At 38.8% G+C, this 15,325-nt stretch overlaps 1 protein-coding gene across 5 annotated transcripts in view; it reads right to left on the bottom strand.

Moving 5' to 3' along the window:
- The window catches only part of CARMIL1 (capping protein regulator and myosin 1 linker 1), a 254,387-nt gene that overhangs the window by 78,405 nt on the left and 160,657 nt on the right, over window positions 1-15,325 (bottom strand). For all 5 annotated transcript variants that reach the window (XR_012157297.1, XM_073331850.1, XM_073331849.1 and 2 more), the window contains 5 exons: window positions 12,325-12,406; window positions 11,409-11,508; window positions 11,264-11,318; window positions 3,299-3,471; window positions 2,007-2,075 (listed from right to left, as the gene is read on the bottom strand). Coding sequence is in view for 4 of the 5 variants with exons in the window: in XM_073331850.1 (XP_073187951.1) it covers window positions 2,007-2,075; window positions 3,299-3,471; window positions 11,264-11,318; window positions 11,409-11,508; window positions 12,325-12,406 (479 nt within the window). In the remaining variant the exon portion in view is untranslated. The remainder of the gene's footprint in view (window positions 1-2,006; window positions 2,076-3,298; window positions 3,472-11,263; window positions 11,319-11,408; window positions 11,509-12,324; window positions 12,407-15,325) is intronic.

Genomic DNA, 15,325 nt, shown 5'->3' on the forward strand with positions numbered 1-15,325 from the left:
CCCAGGGGGTACACAGCACTTGCTTCTCTTCCTGCAATATTAGCCTTGGAAATTGAGATATTTCTCTTATAAGTTCTTATGGAAAGTCCTATAAAGCTGAGTACCATACAATTCTACAGAAATTTAGGCTCTGATTCAGCAAAGCATATAAGCCAGTGCTTAAGTTCTATTAAAGCCAATGGAATGTAAGTATGGGCCTTGTTGCATGGGGATAGACAACTACATTCTTAAGTGTTTTGTTGAACCAGGGCCTTAACCGAATTCTACAGAAATTACTCACATTTTATATAAAACTTAACAGACAATGATATCCTTTCTGTATTTCTTTTGACTGATCCTATAGAACTGCATAGCAGAAATCCCATTTAGGTCACAGGACCTTCACATAAAAGGGAAAAATATATCTAATTTCGACGTTTTAAAAATGCATGTGTTATATTGCTTTCCTTCCATATCTTGTGCAATTAGACTCATGGCACTACAGAAGCCTGGCTTTGCCAGTGTAGGAATACAAAAATCTAGTCTCAGCAACATTTTTAAAAATATCTAATATTTTTACAATACATTCTGTTAAGGGTGACATTTATCTTCTCCAAGAAAACTAGCAAAGTCTCATGTATTTCTGTGAAACATATGGAGGAAGATGTTCCCAATATGTCTTTGAGATGAATTTGTTTAAAGGCTAATTGTTTTCAGCAAACACTGACAGAAATCCCAGTCTTCAGAGTTTCAAGCTTTGCTATTCATGAGTTGGGTTGTGATACTGTCTGTGGTATTAAAACATTAAGGACGACAGAAGATGACCTAAGCTTTCACGCTAAGTAAATGAGATGTCACGTCTATAAAAAGCACTATCTGCCCCATTTACTTTTCCTGTCTAGTTCATTTCCTCTGGCTTTAGGATCCCTCTTCTGTTTATTTATCTGAGCATATCTGAAGGGGAAAAGCACCTCATGTTAACAGGAAAAATATGTAATATTTTCTGATCAGACTTCTCCTGTAAATGCATGTTGCTGCTCTATAAAGAATAAAGGTCTGCAAGCTGATAAATAGCCTTTCCAAGTTCTTTTAATTATTCACTAATATCACTTGAATCACTCCAAAATTCGTTTCTAATTATAGACCATTCCTATGAATTTCCTCCATCAGTACAACTGATTCCATTTTGAAATGAAGCACAAACTGAAACTGAGGGAAATGAATGCATCCTATACCAATAACAGAAATCTGGTTGATGAACTCCAACTGCAAGAGTTATGATTCTACAGAGGATTAAGATACTACCTCAAATAGCTGTACATTTTTGCAAAACATCCTGTCTGGAGACTAGCAATTGTCTATTATCTTCACCTTCAAAAGACTCTCTTTGTTCCCTGTCTATAGGATCTAATGATATGAAACAACTCCAATCGCTGCTTAATTTAAAATCTGCATTTTTCCCCTGAAAAACATAATCACATACAGAAAAGTGACAGAGATGGATATAGATCAAAGTAATTCAGTCTGTCATTCTAACAGATGCTACTGCATATGTGATCTCAACGATCCCAAAATTACACACCTTCATAGGGATTATAATGAACAACTGCAGTTCCCCAAACCCTCATTATTAGCTTTTACTTAATGGATACACAGACCAAAATGCTGATTTTATGGTGATGACTATTGGACACAGAGTTTCATTCAGACAACTAATTTCTTTTAAAGCACAAACTATGGCTGCTAAGAACATAGATCAATGGAGAGAAAAAAGTTTAATACAACCTCCTCCACATTTTAACATTATTATATAGTGCCTACCACTGAAGCATGGAAGAAGAATGAAAGAACCATTTTCCTCCCTTTTGAGCTCAGTGTGAATTCATAAGCTTTACTTTAGATTTAGTCCCAACAGGCCCCAAAATGAGAGGTGCTGAGCACCCTTAAATCCCATTGTCTCCTGCCCAGCACTGTTAGGAGATATTTCTTGATTTCCTCTTGCATCAGTTATCTTCCTTTAAACTTACTTTTCCAATGCCACTGCTATGTCCTGGAAGCCCTGTGCGGTGATATTATTCTTATCCCATATTACGGTTCTGTTGGGAAACAAAATTGTACAAAGCTCAGAGATTGAATTAATAAAAGCAGTTCCCCTTTTTAAACAAACTGAACAGAGCAGTAATCTCCAATGCAGTTTTGTATTGTAAGGTTATGCAGTTGTGTGTGTCCAAAAATACACAATAAAGGGCAAAATCATTTCGAAACATAAATTTAGCTACTCATTAAAACCTTAGAATAATAGAAATAAAGGACAGAGTTACTAGGCTATTCTGTCTACCTTGCTTCCAATGTAGAATTGATCCTGCATTATATTTTCTATTTGTAATACATCAAAAGCAGCAACCTCACTAAAAATGACAACACACGTTGACGGCTATTAATTTAAACCTACACAGGCAAGAGATTTCTCAGTTACAGTACCTCCACCACATTTAAACTTTCCTCTTCACAGACATGCACTGCAGTAGGCTTTCATTACAGCAGGGGTTCTCAACCTTTTTCTTTCTGAGCCCCTCCCCGCCCCCACAATATGCTATAAACACTCCATGGCCCCACCTGCGCTACAATAACTGATTCTCTGCATATAAAAGCTAGGGCCAGCACTAAGGGGTAGCAAGCAGGGCAGTTGCCCGGGGCCCCACGGCACACCCCATGAAGCTGAGTTGCTCAGGCTTCTGCTTCAGCCCTGGGTGGCAGGGCTCAGGGCCCCAGACTTCAGCCCTGCATGGCAGGGCTTAGACTTTCTGCCCCGGGCCCCAGAGAGTCTAACACTGGTCCTGCTTGGCAGACCCCCTGAAACCTGCTCACGGCCCCCCAGGGAAAACCAAGAGGAGCCACAGAAGAAGCAGTTCTAAAATCCTGCTACTTCTGAACTTTAAAAGGATTTAGATTTTGCTTGAGGGATCACGAAAGGATTGTATCCATTCTTATTCTGTCTAAACTGGTTCCTCCACTACTAACTGATGGATGTGGTCAAATGATTTAATTTAAACTTAAGACAGCCACCTTAAAGGAGAATTTCCAGATTTTTGCAGTTTAAAATTCTCACAAATAAATGTATTTTATTTGTAGAGGTTTTTGCAGGGAGAATTTACTTAATTTTTATTTTAAATAAAAAGGATGGTGATTGGGGAACTGATAACCCTGCAAGGTGACTTTCCTGTCAGTTGCATAAGAGAAAACAGGAGAAAGGGAGTGCTGGCAACAGGGATGACAACATTATTAAACATACAACCTTTCTAATGCAAATAAGCTATACCTGAGCTTGGTGTTTATCTGTAGGGCTTTTGCTAGCATCTTTGCTCCCATGTCTCCCATTCCGTTCCCACTAATATCCACTTTTGTAAGAGAAGTATTGCTGCCCAATGCATTGATAATTATGGTAAGCTCAGTCTTCAGCTTGGAATCTGCCAGGGAGAGTGACTGCAAAGGCTGTGGAGTATATAGACAATATAAACAACAAACAAGAGCTGAGAATGCATTCTAGTACATCAACTAAAAGAGGGTTCTTAGGGCTCCCTTAGAAGTTAGTGAACCTCTCAGAGGGATGGGTGGGGAACAGGGGGGACACTATGTAACAGATTCATTGCAGTGTTTACTGTAGCTACTGTAACATAACATGGTAAACAAACATAATGATCTGAGATCTTTGAAATACAAATAGAACAAGTCAAACAATCTGACAACTTTATTCCTGAAGTGCCTTGCTTATATTGTTTTACTACAGTAACCTCAACATTAAGAGCTTTTTTTTGGGGGGGGGGGGGGGGGTGGAAGGTGGGGGGAGAGGAAGGGAGAGAGGTTGGGGGTGTACATCCATTCCTTTAAAAAAGACTGCATGGGTGACAAGTCTGAAATTAAGAGAGGTCCCTTGTAGACACGCATAAGATGACTAGAACATAAGAACGGCCATACTGAGTCAGACCAAAGGTCCATCCAGCCCAGTATCCTGTCTACCAACAGGGGCCAATGCCAGGTGCCCCAGAGGGAGTGAACCTAACAGGTAATGATCAAGTGATCTCTTGCCTGCCATCCATCTCCACACTCTGACAAACAGAGGCTAGGGACACCATTCCTTACCCATCCTGGCTAATAGCCATTAAGGGACTTAACCTCCATGAATTTATCCAGTTCTCTCTTAAATCCTGTTATCGTCGTAGCCTTCACAACCTCCTCAGGCAAGGAGTTCCTCAGGTTGACTGTGCGCTGAGTGAAGAACTTCCTTTTATTTGTTTTAAACCTGCTGCCCATTAATTTCATTTGGTGGCCCCTAGTTCTTATATTATGGGAACAAGTAAATAACTTTTCCTTATTCACTTTCTCCACACCACTCATGATTTTATATACCTCTATCATATCCCCCCTTAGTCTCCTCTTTTCCAAGCTGAAAAGTCCTGGCCTCTTTAATCTCTCCTCATCTGGGACCTGTTCCAAACCTGTAATCATTTTAGTTGCCCTTTTCTGAACCTTTTCTAATGCCAGTATATCTTTTTTGAGATGAGGGGACCACATCTGTACGCAGTAGAAAGATCACTGTGATTATTGTTCATTGCATGATTATGCTCCATTTAGGTACTTTTAAAAAAAACAACAACATGTACTACTGCAACTGCTTCTTGTGGGCCACTATGGAGCACTGGTATGCTGTGGATCCTGTATATTGACTCGAAAGACTTATACTAAAAATATCTTTTTAAAAACATACCTACAAACACAGACTCATTTTTGTCTTCTCCCCGCAGCCCCAAATAGCCAAATGTAATAGTTTATGAATTATACGTTTTTCCATCACCTTAACCTTGCTGTGGCATCACAACTACTAAAGACATCTGAGAACTATAATACAAAGTTGATGATGTGTGATAACTTAAAATATTTCCCTTTATTCAACAGTCACCAAGTTTATAACCCTTCAAAAAGTGAATACCCCTTTTAGAGACCAAAATGCTTGTACAGTACTACCTACCACTACACAGCCCAGGCCCCTTGTCACTACTGTATGACAAGTAACAACAAATTATAACCAAAAAGCATGTTGCATTGAGATGTATGTTTATAAAGACAGAATGTACACAGATTTGGAGGCATAGTGGGTTTATAATTAAAGAGTCTAACACTGACAAAGCAATGCACTGATTATTTTAAATGACAGCTATCAAATAATTATTAATTCTCCTAGCGCTGTCAGTGCTTCCCTGTTCTATTCCCTTATGCAGTCAGAAAAATATTAACTTCACATTGGAATAGTATTGGGACTGGATGCACACGTTTAATTGAGGTACTAAGTGCTTCTGTGAGACAGAGTCACAGCAGAAAAACAGGACACATGAACACACTAATCAGTCCAGCAGTACTTGCTTAAGCTACCCCACTGCCACCAAGTAAAACAGAAACGTAAAATGCAGGGGATCATCACTACATACAACCTTAATTATTCTTAAAAGGAGAAAATTCGACTGTTGTGGAGCTTGTTGTATAGTAAAATGGACCATTTCTGAACAGTGATTGATTAGCCCAGCAGTTTTCTCGTCTTGAAAAGATATTTTCCTTTTAAACTTTGCTTAGGACTTGTAAGCTGCATTTGTTTAATTTTAAAATTAGGACGTAAAACCTTTGTGAACATAAAAATGCACACTTGAACTTTTCCCAGTATAAGCCTAGAGACATTTACCTCCCATTAAATGAAATTAATACCACCACAGCATCCTTGGATTACTAAAGAATTGCTAGTCTGGCTAGAGTAATTGTAACTCCAGTGATTTAACGTATAAATTAGACCTGTTAGTGCTTGAATTATATATTTTTTCAGAATGGGGAAAAATTATTACACATTACAACCATTTTGGGACCTGACCCTGCACAACGCTGAATGTCTCCTGGAAGGTAATCAGTAGGGCCCTACCAAATTCACAGTCCATTTTGGTCAATTTCATGGTCATAGGATTTTTAAAATCTTAAATGTCATGATTTCAGCTATTTCACCTGAAATTTCATGGTGTTGTAATTATAGGGGTCCTGTCCCAAAAAGGAGTTGGGGAGGAGGGTTGCAAGGTTATTGTGCTGCTGCTGGCGGGGCGCTGCCTTCAGAGTTGGATGCCCAGCCAACAGCTGCTGCTCTCCCGGCCGCTCCGCTCTGAAGTCAACACAGAAGTGAGGGTGGCAATACCGTGACCCCCCTAAAATAACCTTTAACCCTCCTCGCAACTCCCTTTTGGGTCAGGACCTCCAATTTGAGAAACACTGGTCTCCGCCGTGAAATCTGTTTAGTATAGGGTAAAAGCACAGAAAAGATCAGATTTCATGGTCTGTGACGTGTTTTTCATGGCTGTGAATTTGGTAGGGCCCTAGTAACCAGCACTCTCATCTCCAGCTGATCAGACCATGTCATCCTTCTTCAGATGTTCCCCTAGTTCCCCTTCTCCACAGCATCAACTTCAAGCTTCTTGTCCTTACTTTCGAAGTCCTACAAAACTCAGTCCAATATTTTTTGAATGACACTGCCCTCCTTCCACCTCAACGATGCCAGCTCAGATAATCCACTTGTCTACTTTTACAACTGTTCCTACGCTTTCTTCCTTGCCAACTCTCAATGCTTAGAGCTGAGCTGATACACCTGAACATCTCTTTCTCATTTGAATCCCCTCCCCTGAGAGTGACAAGAAGTGAGCCAACCAGGACATTTAAACACCGAATATAAAAATGTCTTTATTTCTCCATGCTAGCCAATAGCCTTGAGTGAGTAACTGTGACACTTTATTTCTGTTACCCTGTCTCTCCACCTGCAGCTGCTCCCGACGGTCATGCTAGCCCCACACATTGCTTTATGTCTGAAGTTGATTAGTTTGCCAGCTAGCTCCTCATGATAGAGTTCTTTTTTTTTTCTGCATTATGAGCGATCTGCTATACTCGAGTGCCATAAAGTAATTGTGTCTCCTGCTGGCTGAGGAAAGAAGCTCATAACCCGAAATGATGCCCTGTGTGGGAATGATTTCCATGAGGCTTGCAGGAATGAACCCATTCATAATGGCCCACCTCTCAAGCTAAGGCAGCTTCATTTTCACCAGTTGAGAGGCCAGTTATGCTTTCTGGTATTTTGTTTTCTTAAACAATTATCAACTTATTCAAATTTTTCAGCATTTAGTTAGGGAGCTCATCAGTTGCTCTGAAGAGCCTGATGTTTACTTAGACTATGCAGTCAGAACTAGAGAAGGTTGGGAACTATTTTTACAAAACGTCTCACATTGAAAAATGCCAAGTCAGTGAACAAAACTGTTCACTGGAAAGGGTCGGCCTTGACAAATTTTCTGTTTCGAAATTTTTTTTGAAAAAAAATGCCATTTTGACATATCTGAACTGAAAAATTTCTGGTTTTCAGGTTGAAACAACCATTTATTTAGAAATTTAAGTTAATTTATAACTTCGAAAAAAGGTCAAAAATTAAAACAATTGACCCAATCTGATTTGGGGGTAGGAGGATGGGTATTTTTGCCTGATGAAAATTTTCAACATTTTTGCTGTAATTTGGGATTGGAAATGTTTTCAAAATCCTCACAGGATGGGAAAACTGTTTCCTGTCCACCTCTATTTAAACCCTGAAGGGAGAATTCGTAGTCTGAAACAATTCCCTGTAACGTAATGCTTCAGCTCTTTATACATATGGTATTGCCACGTTACAAATATAGACAGCATGTTATTCACAGCATGTGATGCATTTAAACGCTTTCATTTTCACACTATTGACAGAGAGGTAGGTGAATTACTAACTGGTTTTCTTGCGTCTTTCCCTTGCCCCTACTGAATGAGTAATGAGTGAAATGCTTTAAATGATCTGGTATCATGAGTGCAAAAATTCAATCAGGAGCAAACGTTACTCTACAAAATCAAAAAAAAAGAGACCAGGTGTTAAATATGCATGAGAATGCAATATCTGAACTGAATATTTCCTTTTAAAAAAATCCTGTATAAATAGATGCAATTCTGCACAGACCATAAAAACTTTTATTCCCCAGCAGCACCCTATGATTTCAGATGCATATTGGGAGCTTGATATCAAACACACACTTTCTTCTTTCCTGCTGCAGAAAATGGATGTTGAACTGCTACATTAAACATCTTTCAAATTAATCTTATTCAGGGAGGGAATAGGGGGAAAAACATTTCTTATCCTAAAGAATGTAATTAGAGACCATATACATTTGGTACTGCCACACACTTGCTAGGTACACTTGGGGGTTAATTATCAAATTCAATTTATTTAATCTAAGAATACAAATGCTTTAAAAAAACTCAAAGGACCAAATCCTGCAAGGTGCAGAGAGTCTCCTGTGAAGTGCTGAGCACCCTCCACTGACATCAGAACTGAGGGCATTCAACCCCTTACAGGAGGTTCAACCATCAGTTTGAGTAATGTTTAGCCAGCAGTGCAGCATCCATTTTTCTGCAGCGGGAAAGAATAAAGTATGATAATTATACAGCCCCTGAGCCTTTACTGCAGTGTGAGGAAATAAAAGTTTTTATGGGCTGTGCAGTACAAGATCTATTTATAGATTTAAAAAAAAAATACAATTCAGGTATTGTATTCTCATGCATCTTCAACACCTGGTATTTTGCTGGTTGTTTTAAAAATTGTGTAGAAAAATGTGAGTGGCTGGTTGCATTTCTTCAGTCATTTTACCAAACTACTAAACATTTAAAGCATTTCATTCATTAGTCATTCAGCAGGGGAGGAAAAAACCAACAATTAGTATCCTGCTTCTCTATCAATGGTATGAAAACAACAGAGCCTTTAAAACACTACACAGCTAAGTAACATGCTCTCTATATTTCAACATAGCAATAGCTCTGTTTAAAGTATGTATAAATATCTGAAGAATTATTTTGCAGGGGGTTCTTTCAGATTATAAACTCTCCCCCCAGTATTCTTAACATCAGGTACTACAAAACAGCAGATAATCTTTTTCAACCATTAGTTAAGTAACAGTTATGATTAAGAAAAACAAAAGAACTGAAAATGAGAGGATCATTTTACAATATTGGCAAGCATGTGAAAGTGAAGATACCTCCATTTCAGGAGTACCTCAGCATGGACAGAGAGTCATTCTTAGAGTCTGTCTGAAACAACTTGTTCACACACAGGACAACAGAGTTCGGGCTTATGAGCTAGATCCTTCAGATGCTAGAAGACAGTTTTGTTGTTGTTTTCGGCACCCATGAATATACCAGGCACCTCATAATGCAGATTAATAACAAGATCCCTGCCCCGAGAAATTTACAAACTAATTGCGAACATGATGCAAAGAGAAATAATAAAACTGTAGGGAGGGGGTTGGGGGGAGTAGACACAGGATTACAAAAATAAGATCACATGGTTCTGCACTGAAGATTAGTGCACAGAACAAAGAAGAGGACATTTTTTCAAATGTCTAAATAAATGACTTAATTGGCTTACTTCCTTTGTCACTGGAGAAGGGTGTTTGAAGGCAGGAAGTGACTTAAGCAGCGCTGTCCCTTGGGTACGGTGAATCGGGGTGACTGCTCTGGGCCCTGAGCTTTGGGCAGCCAAGACCCTGAGCGCGCGGAGCAGCAGCCAAGACCCTGAGTGCGTGGCGTGGCAGCCAAGACCCTGGACGCATAATGCCGGGAGCCCAGGGATGATGCTGCAGCACCCCTGCACCCGTAGTTCCCACACCTATGGCGGGGGCTGATTTGTCCCGGGCCCTCCACTCATCCTAGGGACTGCTCTGGACTTAAGAGAGGGTGAGGGCATGTTGTGTATCAGTTCAGGAGGGACATGGAAGAAAGCCTGAAGATGGCTTTCAGGTGAAGTCAGATAAGTAGGAAGGGGAGAAGCAGTTATACAGAGCCTTAAAAATGAGGACAAGGATCTTGGAGTTGATGCTGAGGAGGAGAGCGAGTCAGCACATGGATCCAAAGAGTGTTAGTCTCTGCATTATGCATGAAATGGAGAGTACAGTACAGGAGCCAGGGTAGGTAGAGAGGAGAAGGCTCTAACAATCAAGACAGGAGATGGTGAGGGCCGGACAGAACCCTGTTTGACCCGTATGAATAGAGGGAGTGGGAGGAGCAGCTGAGAGGTCAAGAAGGAGAGGATGGAGTAGAGGTCCTAAGATCTGGCCAGGAAATAATCAGTCATTAGAAATCTTGGCAAAAGCAGTTTCAAAGGAGTGGAGAAGACAGATGTTAGACTGGAGTAGTCCAGAAGGAGAGGAAATAGAAATAATGGTTACAGACTGTGGATTCAATGAACTTGGAGGTGAAGGGAATAAAGGAGGTGGGCCAGCAGCTGGAGTCAAGAGTTAGTTATTCTTGGAGGCTGGAGAAAGCAGAGCTTACTTGTAATTTGAGGGAGACAGAGAAGAGAAGGAACTGAAGAAGGTGATAAACATGCTACAAAAACCTATATAGAGCAGAGCAAAGCAGAGCAGAGAGAAGTCAGCATCCCTAAGAAATCTCTTCTGGCCAACCCAGGAACAACGCACATAGGGCAACAGGGGAGCAAAGTCCAGCCAACAAAGGTTCTTTTGAAATTTGGGGAAGGGTTGGAAAGGAAGACTGTAGGACAGGCTGCCAATGGAGCACTCAATGCAAAGATGCATTAAAATTACCCACTGAAGTACTGTACTGAGAGAATGTGAAGAAAATAATAAATATATAAAGAAAAATGTTCCTTTAATTTCTTCTAGTTTTCTTCAGTTTTTCTTGGGTGAAAGAGATTTTGATGGGCGGATGCAGCAATTCTGTATGCTATTGAGCAAAAAATGTGGTAATCAAGAACAGTATGAGGAAATACCTCTCCTCACCCCACCCCCCAAAAAAACTAGGGTTGCAATCTTCTACTGAGAAATGAAAATGTCTAAAATCTGTGCCTATCGGATTGTATGACTTACAGAAAACTAGGTTAAGAACTTCAAACATTTTGGAATAGATTATTCTTCCAATGTGCATCTTCTATTACTGCATAAAGAGAGCTCTGAGCATGCACTAAGTGAAAAACAGATCCCCCTTTAGTTATATGTAATCCCAATTACAATTTAAAGCTAATTTCTTATTTAACAAAACAAATATCAGAACAAACAAAATATGTTTTTATAATGTTGTCAAAATAACAGGCAGCAAATAATTTCACAGTAGTAAACCAGTGGTAAACTGCAAGGATGATGCTACATAAAATATGCATTATTATAGTAAGGTAAAGGGTACTCACTGAATCCTCATCTTGAATCATCTGTACTAAATTATCAAGTACAGGAGTAAGATTTCTGCAGGGCAAAAAGTGATAGAGACAATTAAAATCAGCAGCTTTTCGCTATCAATTTTGCTAGTCTTTAAAAAAATAATAAAAACCTTACTTGGATTTCATGTTGTTAAAATTTTTGCCTAACGCCAAGTGTCTTATTGATCGATTTTTACTAAGCCAGATTACAAGTGTCGAGAGATCAGATTCTAGGCCTGTGAGGAATCAGATTAAATGCAGAATTAAAAACACACTCCATTTGCTAGACGGGGTTGAATCAACAAAACCACATTCACTTGAGTGACTTTACACCAACATGTCAATTTAAATGACTCTGGAACACTTCTTTTAAATTCTTTTATTTTTAAATCTTTTGGTCTCCTTTCATTTTCCATTGTTCCACAAGGCAACTCTATTGTTTGTAATCAAACCATTTAAAAGCTCTCCGCTAATCAGCAACTGCACACACAGCAAAAAAAAGAGGAGGAGGATTTAATCCCTAAACCTCACTCCTCCAGCGGAAGACTAGGACAAACATTCTTCTCTTTGTTAAGCAATGGAGATCTTTTCTGTTCCTTGGCTTTGAGAATTAGAGGAACATGCTACATTGCCAATCTCAACAGTTATATGTACCAACGTGCTCTTTCAGCCTCCAGATACAAAGAGGCTAATGTAAGAAGCTTTTGAATAAACCAACCTGCTAAAACAGGCTGCATTTCAGTCTGTTCTTGGGTGAGAAAATGAATATGCTGAAATCTGGCTACCATATTGATAAAGGTAATGTTTCAGCTGATGAAACTTACTAGGCACTGGATAACTTTCGGATTCAGCTATCTTAAGCTTAAACAAAGCCAAGGACACACTTTGTTTTGATGCCATTCTTAATAAAACCTGTTGTGATATTGAAAAACCCCACACAAAGCCCTATGGTACATAAACATTATTACATCATGGTATAAAATTATTTAAGTAGCATTTCTTAATCAGCTTCAGGGCATGCATTACCTTTCACCCCTTTTATATGTACTTACCATTGTCTGAAATGTCTAGGCTGGTGATATTGTGTACTTCTGCTATGCACCCTTCCAGAACTTGTGCACCTCCAGATCTCAACTAGAGACAGACAAAACATCTGCAACTAATTAAGGTATTTTGATAACAGAAAATAGCAGCAGGAGTTTTGTAAATATAAAGGATACCACATAGAGCAAAAATAGCAACAACATTATAACTTGTTGACATTAATGCTACAGCCTACACAAAAATCTCTATGCTTATCTCTCGTGATATGCATATAATAAAAGAGTAAAATTCTCTCTCTTTTCTGGTAACAAGTATTGGACAGAAGCTTAACCAGGGATGTGTTTAAGTGGTACTGACAAACCCCCTTTCACTCTTCAAGCTGGCAGAGACTTCAGGGTTTTGCTGCTTGCCTTATTGTAAAAACATTTAAGTGCTTTTATGTTCCTATTGGGAAGAATGGATATCAATCAACATAAAAGCCAAAGATATTATGCATTCCTTTCCATCCTTGAATTCTACAGACAAAGTTTTACAGTAAGAGCCTTCTACTACCTCTAAGCACCAAAGCAAGGTGCTATGTGCAGCAGAGAGAAGGGAGTTGGTGATAAATAGCAACAAGTCAAGGATCAGCAGGGGTTTGGCCTTTTTTGACCAATCATGACTTTTTAAAAAGCTTTATAACAGCTATAACACTTTAATAAAATCATAACAGCAAGAATCAGAAGATGAGCTTTTCCTTATTCAAAATGGGGATGAAGAAAAACATTACGACAGAAAGGATTACTTGTGTGGTTTAGAGCACTGCATTATTAATCTGAATTATTGCAGCATATTAAAATACAGTTTCAAGATTTAGTGAAATTTCTGAAAAGGCTTCAAAGGCAGGGATACAAATTATTAAAACCACAGACTTTAAAAGGTTAAAAACTATTGACCATTTCTATGAATTGCATACTAAAGTAACATTTTCCAAGAAGGAAAAACATTTTCATATTTCTTATTAATGCAACACAATCATGTCTTCCCTACATAAACATCACCCAGAGTAGGACCACTACAAAAAAAGACAGTAATGATACATTTTATATTTGTCACTCCAAACTATTTTCTGGTTTTCATGAAACCAAAAGACAGGATTTATAAGCATAAAGCTGCCATTTCACCCATCGGGGGGAAAAGTACTGTCTCTGTTATATTGCTATGCATAAAAAAGGGGCAACATTTCACCTTATTTGTAGATTTGACCAAATATCCTGAACCAAATTGGCAGATTTTTGTGAATATTCTCTAAGCAAAAATGGTCCTTTAACCCAGCTCTAATCCAGATTCACTAATATTTTGTAGCAATATTTCACTAATATTTTGTAGCAATATTTTTCAGTTAACTGTTCTAGCAATTTTTAAGAAAGGTTGTAGATTTCTCATCGGTGGACAAAGAGCTTAATGCCCCAATTTCGACTTTTATTACAGTGATGGGGCCAAGCTAAAATCTTAAATATAAAATACGCCTAAACCAAGAAGGATATTTTGTACACAGCCCTTCTTTTTTCAATGGACTGAAAGAAACCCCGGATCCAAACCCTCCTGGAACTGGTGGAGTTAAAAATCTAAATCTGGATCAAAATTTGTGCAGCTTTAGTCCATCTCTAATTTACTAACAGCATTTGTAACACTTGCAATATGCGTGCCAGAATCATTCCACTTCACTTTGGAATTTGCTCACTGACTCACACGCTACTAGACAACCCTTTTACACAACCTGCCACATTAATTATTGTTAAGCCAGTGGAACTGACATATTATATGGACTCGGCCTTTATTTAATTTGTCTTTTTAAAAATATGGACATCTTAGTGGCATATTATAAATTTGGCTTTGCTCGGACTTGAACTCGTGTTACATAAAAAAGAAAGTATAACTTAGACAAACATTTCTCTGAGCACATTTTTTATTGGCTACATTTCAACACACTGTCAGTTTCTGTACTCAGAATTTCTTTTTGAATTAAAAAAACTTTATAAGAATCTCGAAAGGGATTCTGTATCAATCAATAGTATGGTACAATTTCTCTGCGCCAAAATTACATCCAAAATAGGGCTTAAATGCCAATTCTGTGCATGCTTTAAATACACACAGGAACAATTTTTCAAGGGCAGCTTTTAAGTTTGCATCCACAATTTTATATTTGCAATTTTAGGGGACACAAATATAAGAATATTGATGTCTACTTAATGTAAGGGTAAAGAAACATTTGATCCCAAAAGTCAGAGAGAGTCAAAATTATATTATTTGCTCCCACAAAAGACAGAGTGTACAAAAGTAAAGATTAGGTTTACAGTCCTTTGTAAACTTGACCCATGACAGGATATAAAACCCCACATCCTGTGTCCATACTTCAGAGATAACAAATACCAATACATCACATATTAAGAACCAGCTTTTCAGCAATTAAAAAGCAGAAAGCACAGCAGAAGCTATAATGTACCAGTATGCGGGGAGTGAAAACAAAGTGCTTACTAATTTAACGGTTAATATGCTGAAGGTAATGCACGGAGGGTACTTACACAGTGACCAAGCTAAGTGAAGCAGAAGGGAAAAAGAGTGAAATATATCAGTGCTGAGCAGGTAGAAATAAAACTGCAGTTTTCATAATAAAATTAGCAATATAAAACAATCAAGCTCTGGATTGGAGTTAGTACACCAGAAATTTGATGTGCTGGCAAATAAAAAGAGAAAAGAAAGAGCGGAAAGGAGAAATTTATCTTTCCATGCAGAATTAAGGCCCCCGGCCCTGCAGCCTGTATACAACTTTGCATGAGCAGGGAGAAGGAAGGACAAAGGTGGAAGCATCAGGGCTTCCTGCCTCTTACTGCTACACCCTCACAGGAGCTGGAGTTGGGAGAGAGGAGGGAAACTGGCTCACAGACTTTATTGCTGGGCAAAGGCTGCGCTGATTGCTCATCCAGAGCGAGTCAGAGGTCTAACCAGGTCAGAGATCTAACCAATCTC

The sequence above is a fragment of the Lepidochelys kempii genome, chromosome 2 (genome assembly GCF_965140265.1).
Source record: "Lepidochelys kempii isolate rLepKem1 chromosome 2, rLepKem1.hap2, whole genome shotgun sequence".
Classification (NCBI taxonomy): Eukaryota; Metazoa; Chordata; order Testudines; family Cheloniidae; genus Lepidochelys; species Lepidochelys kempii.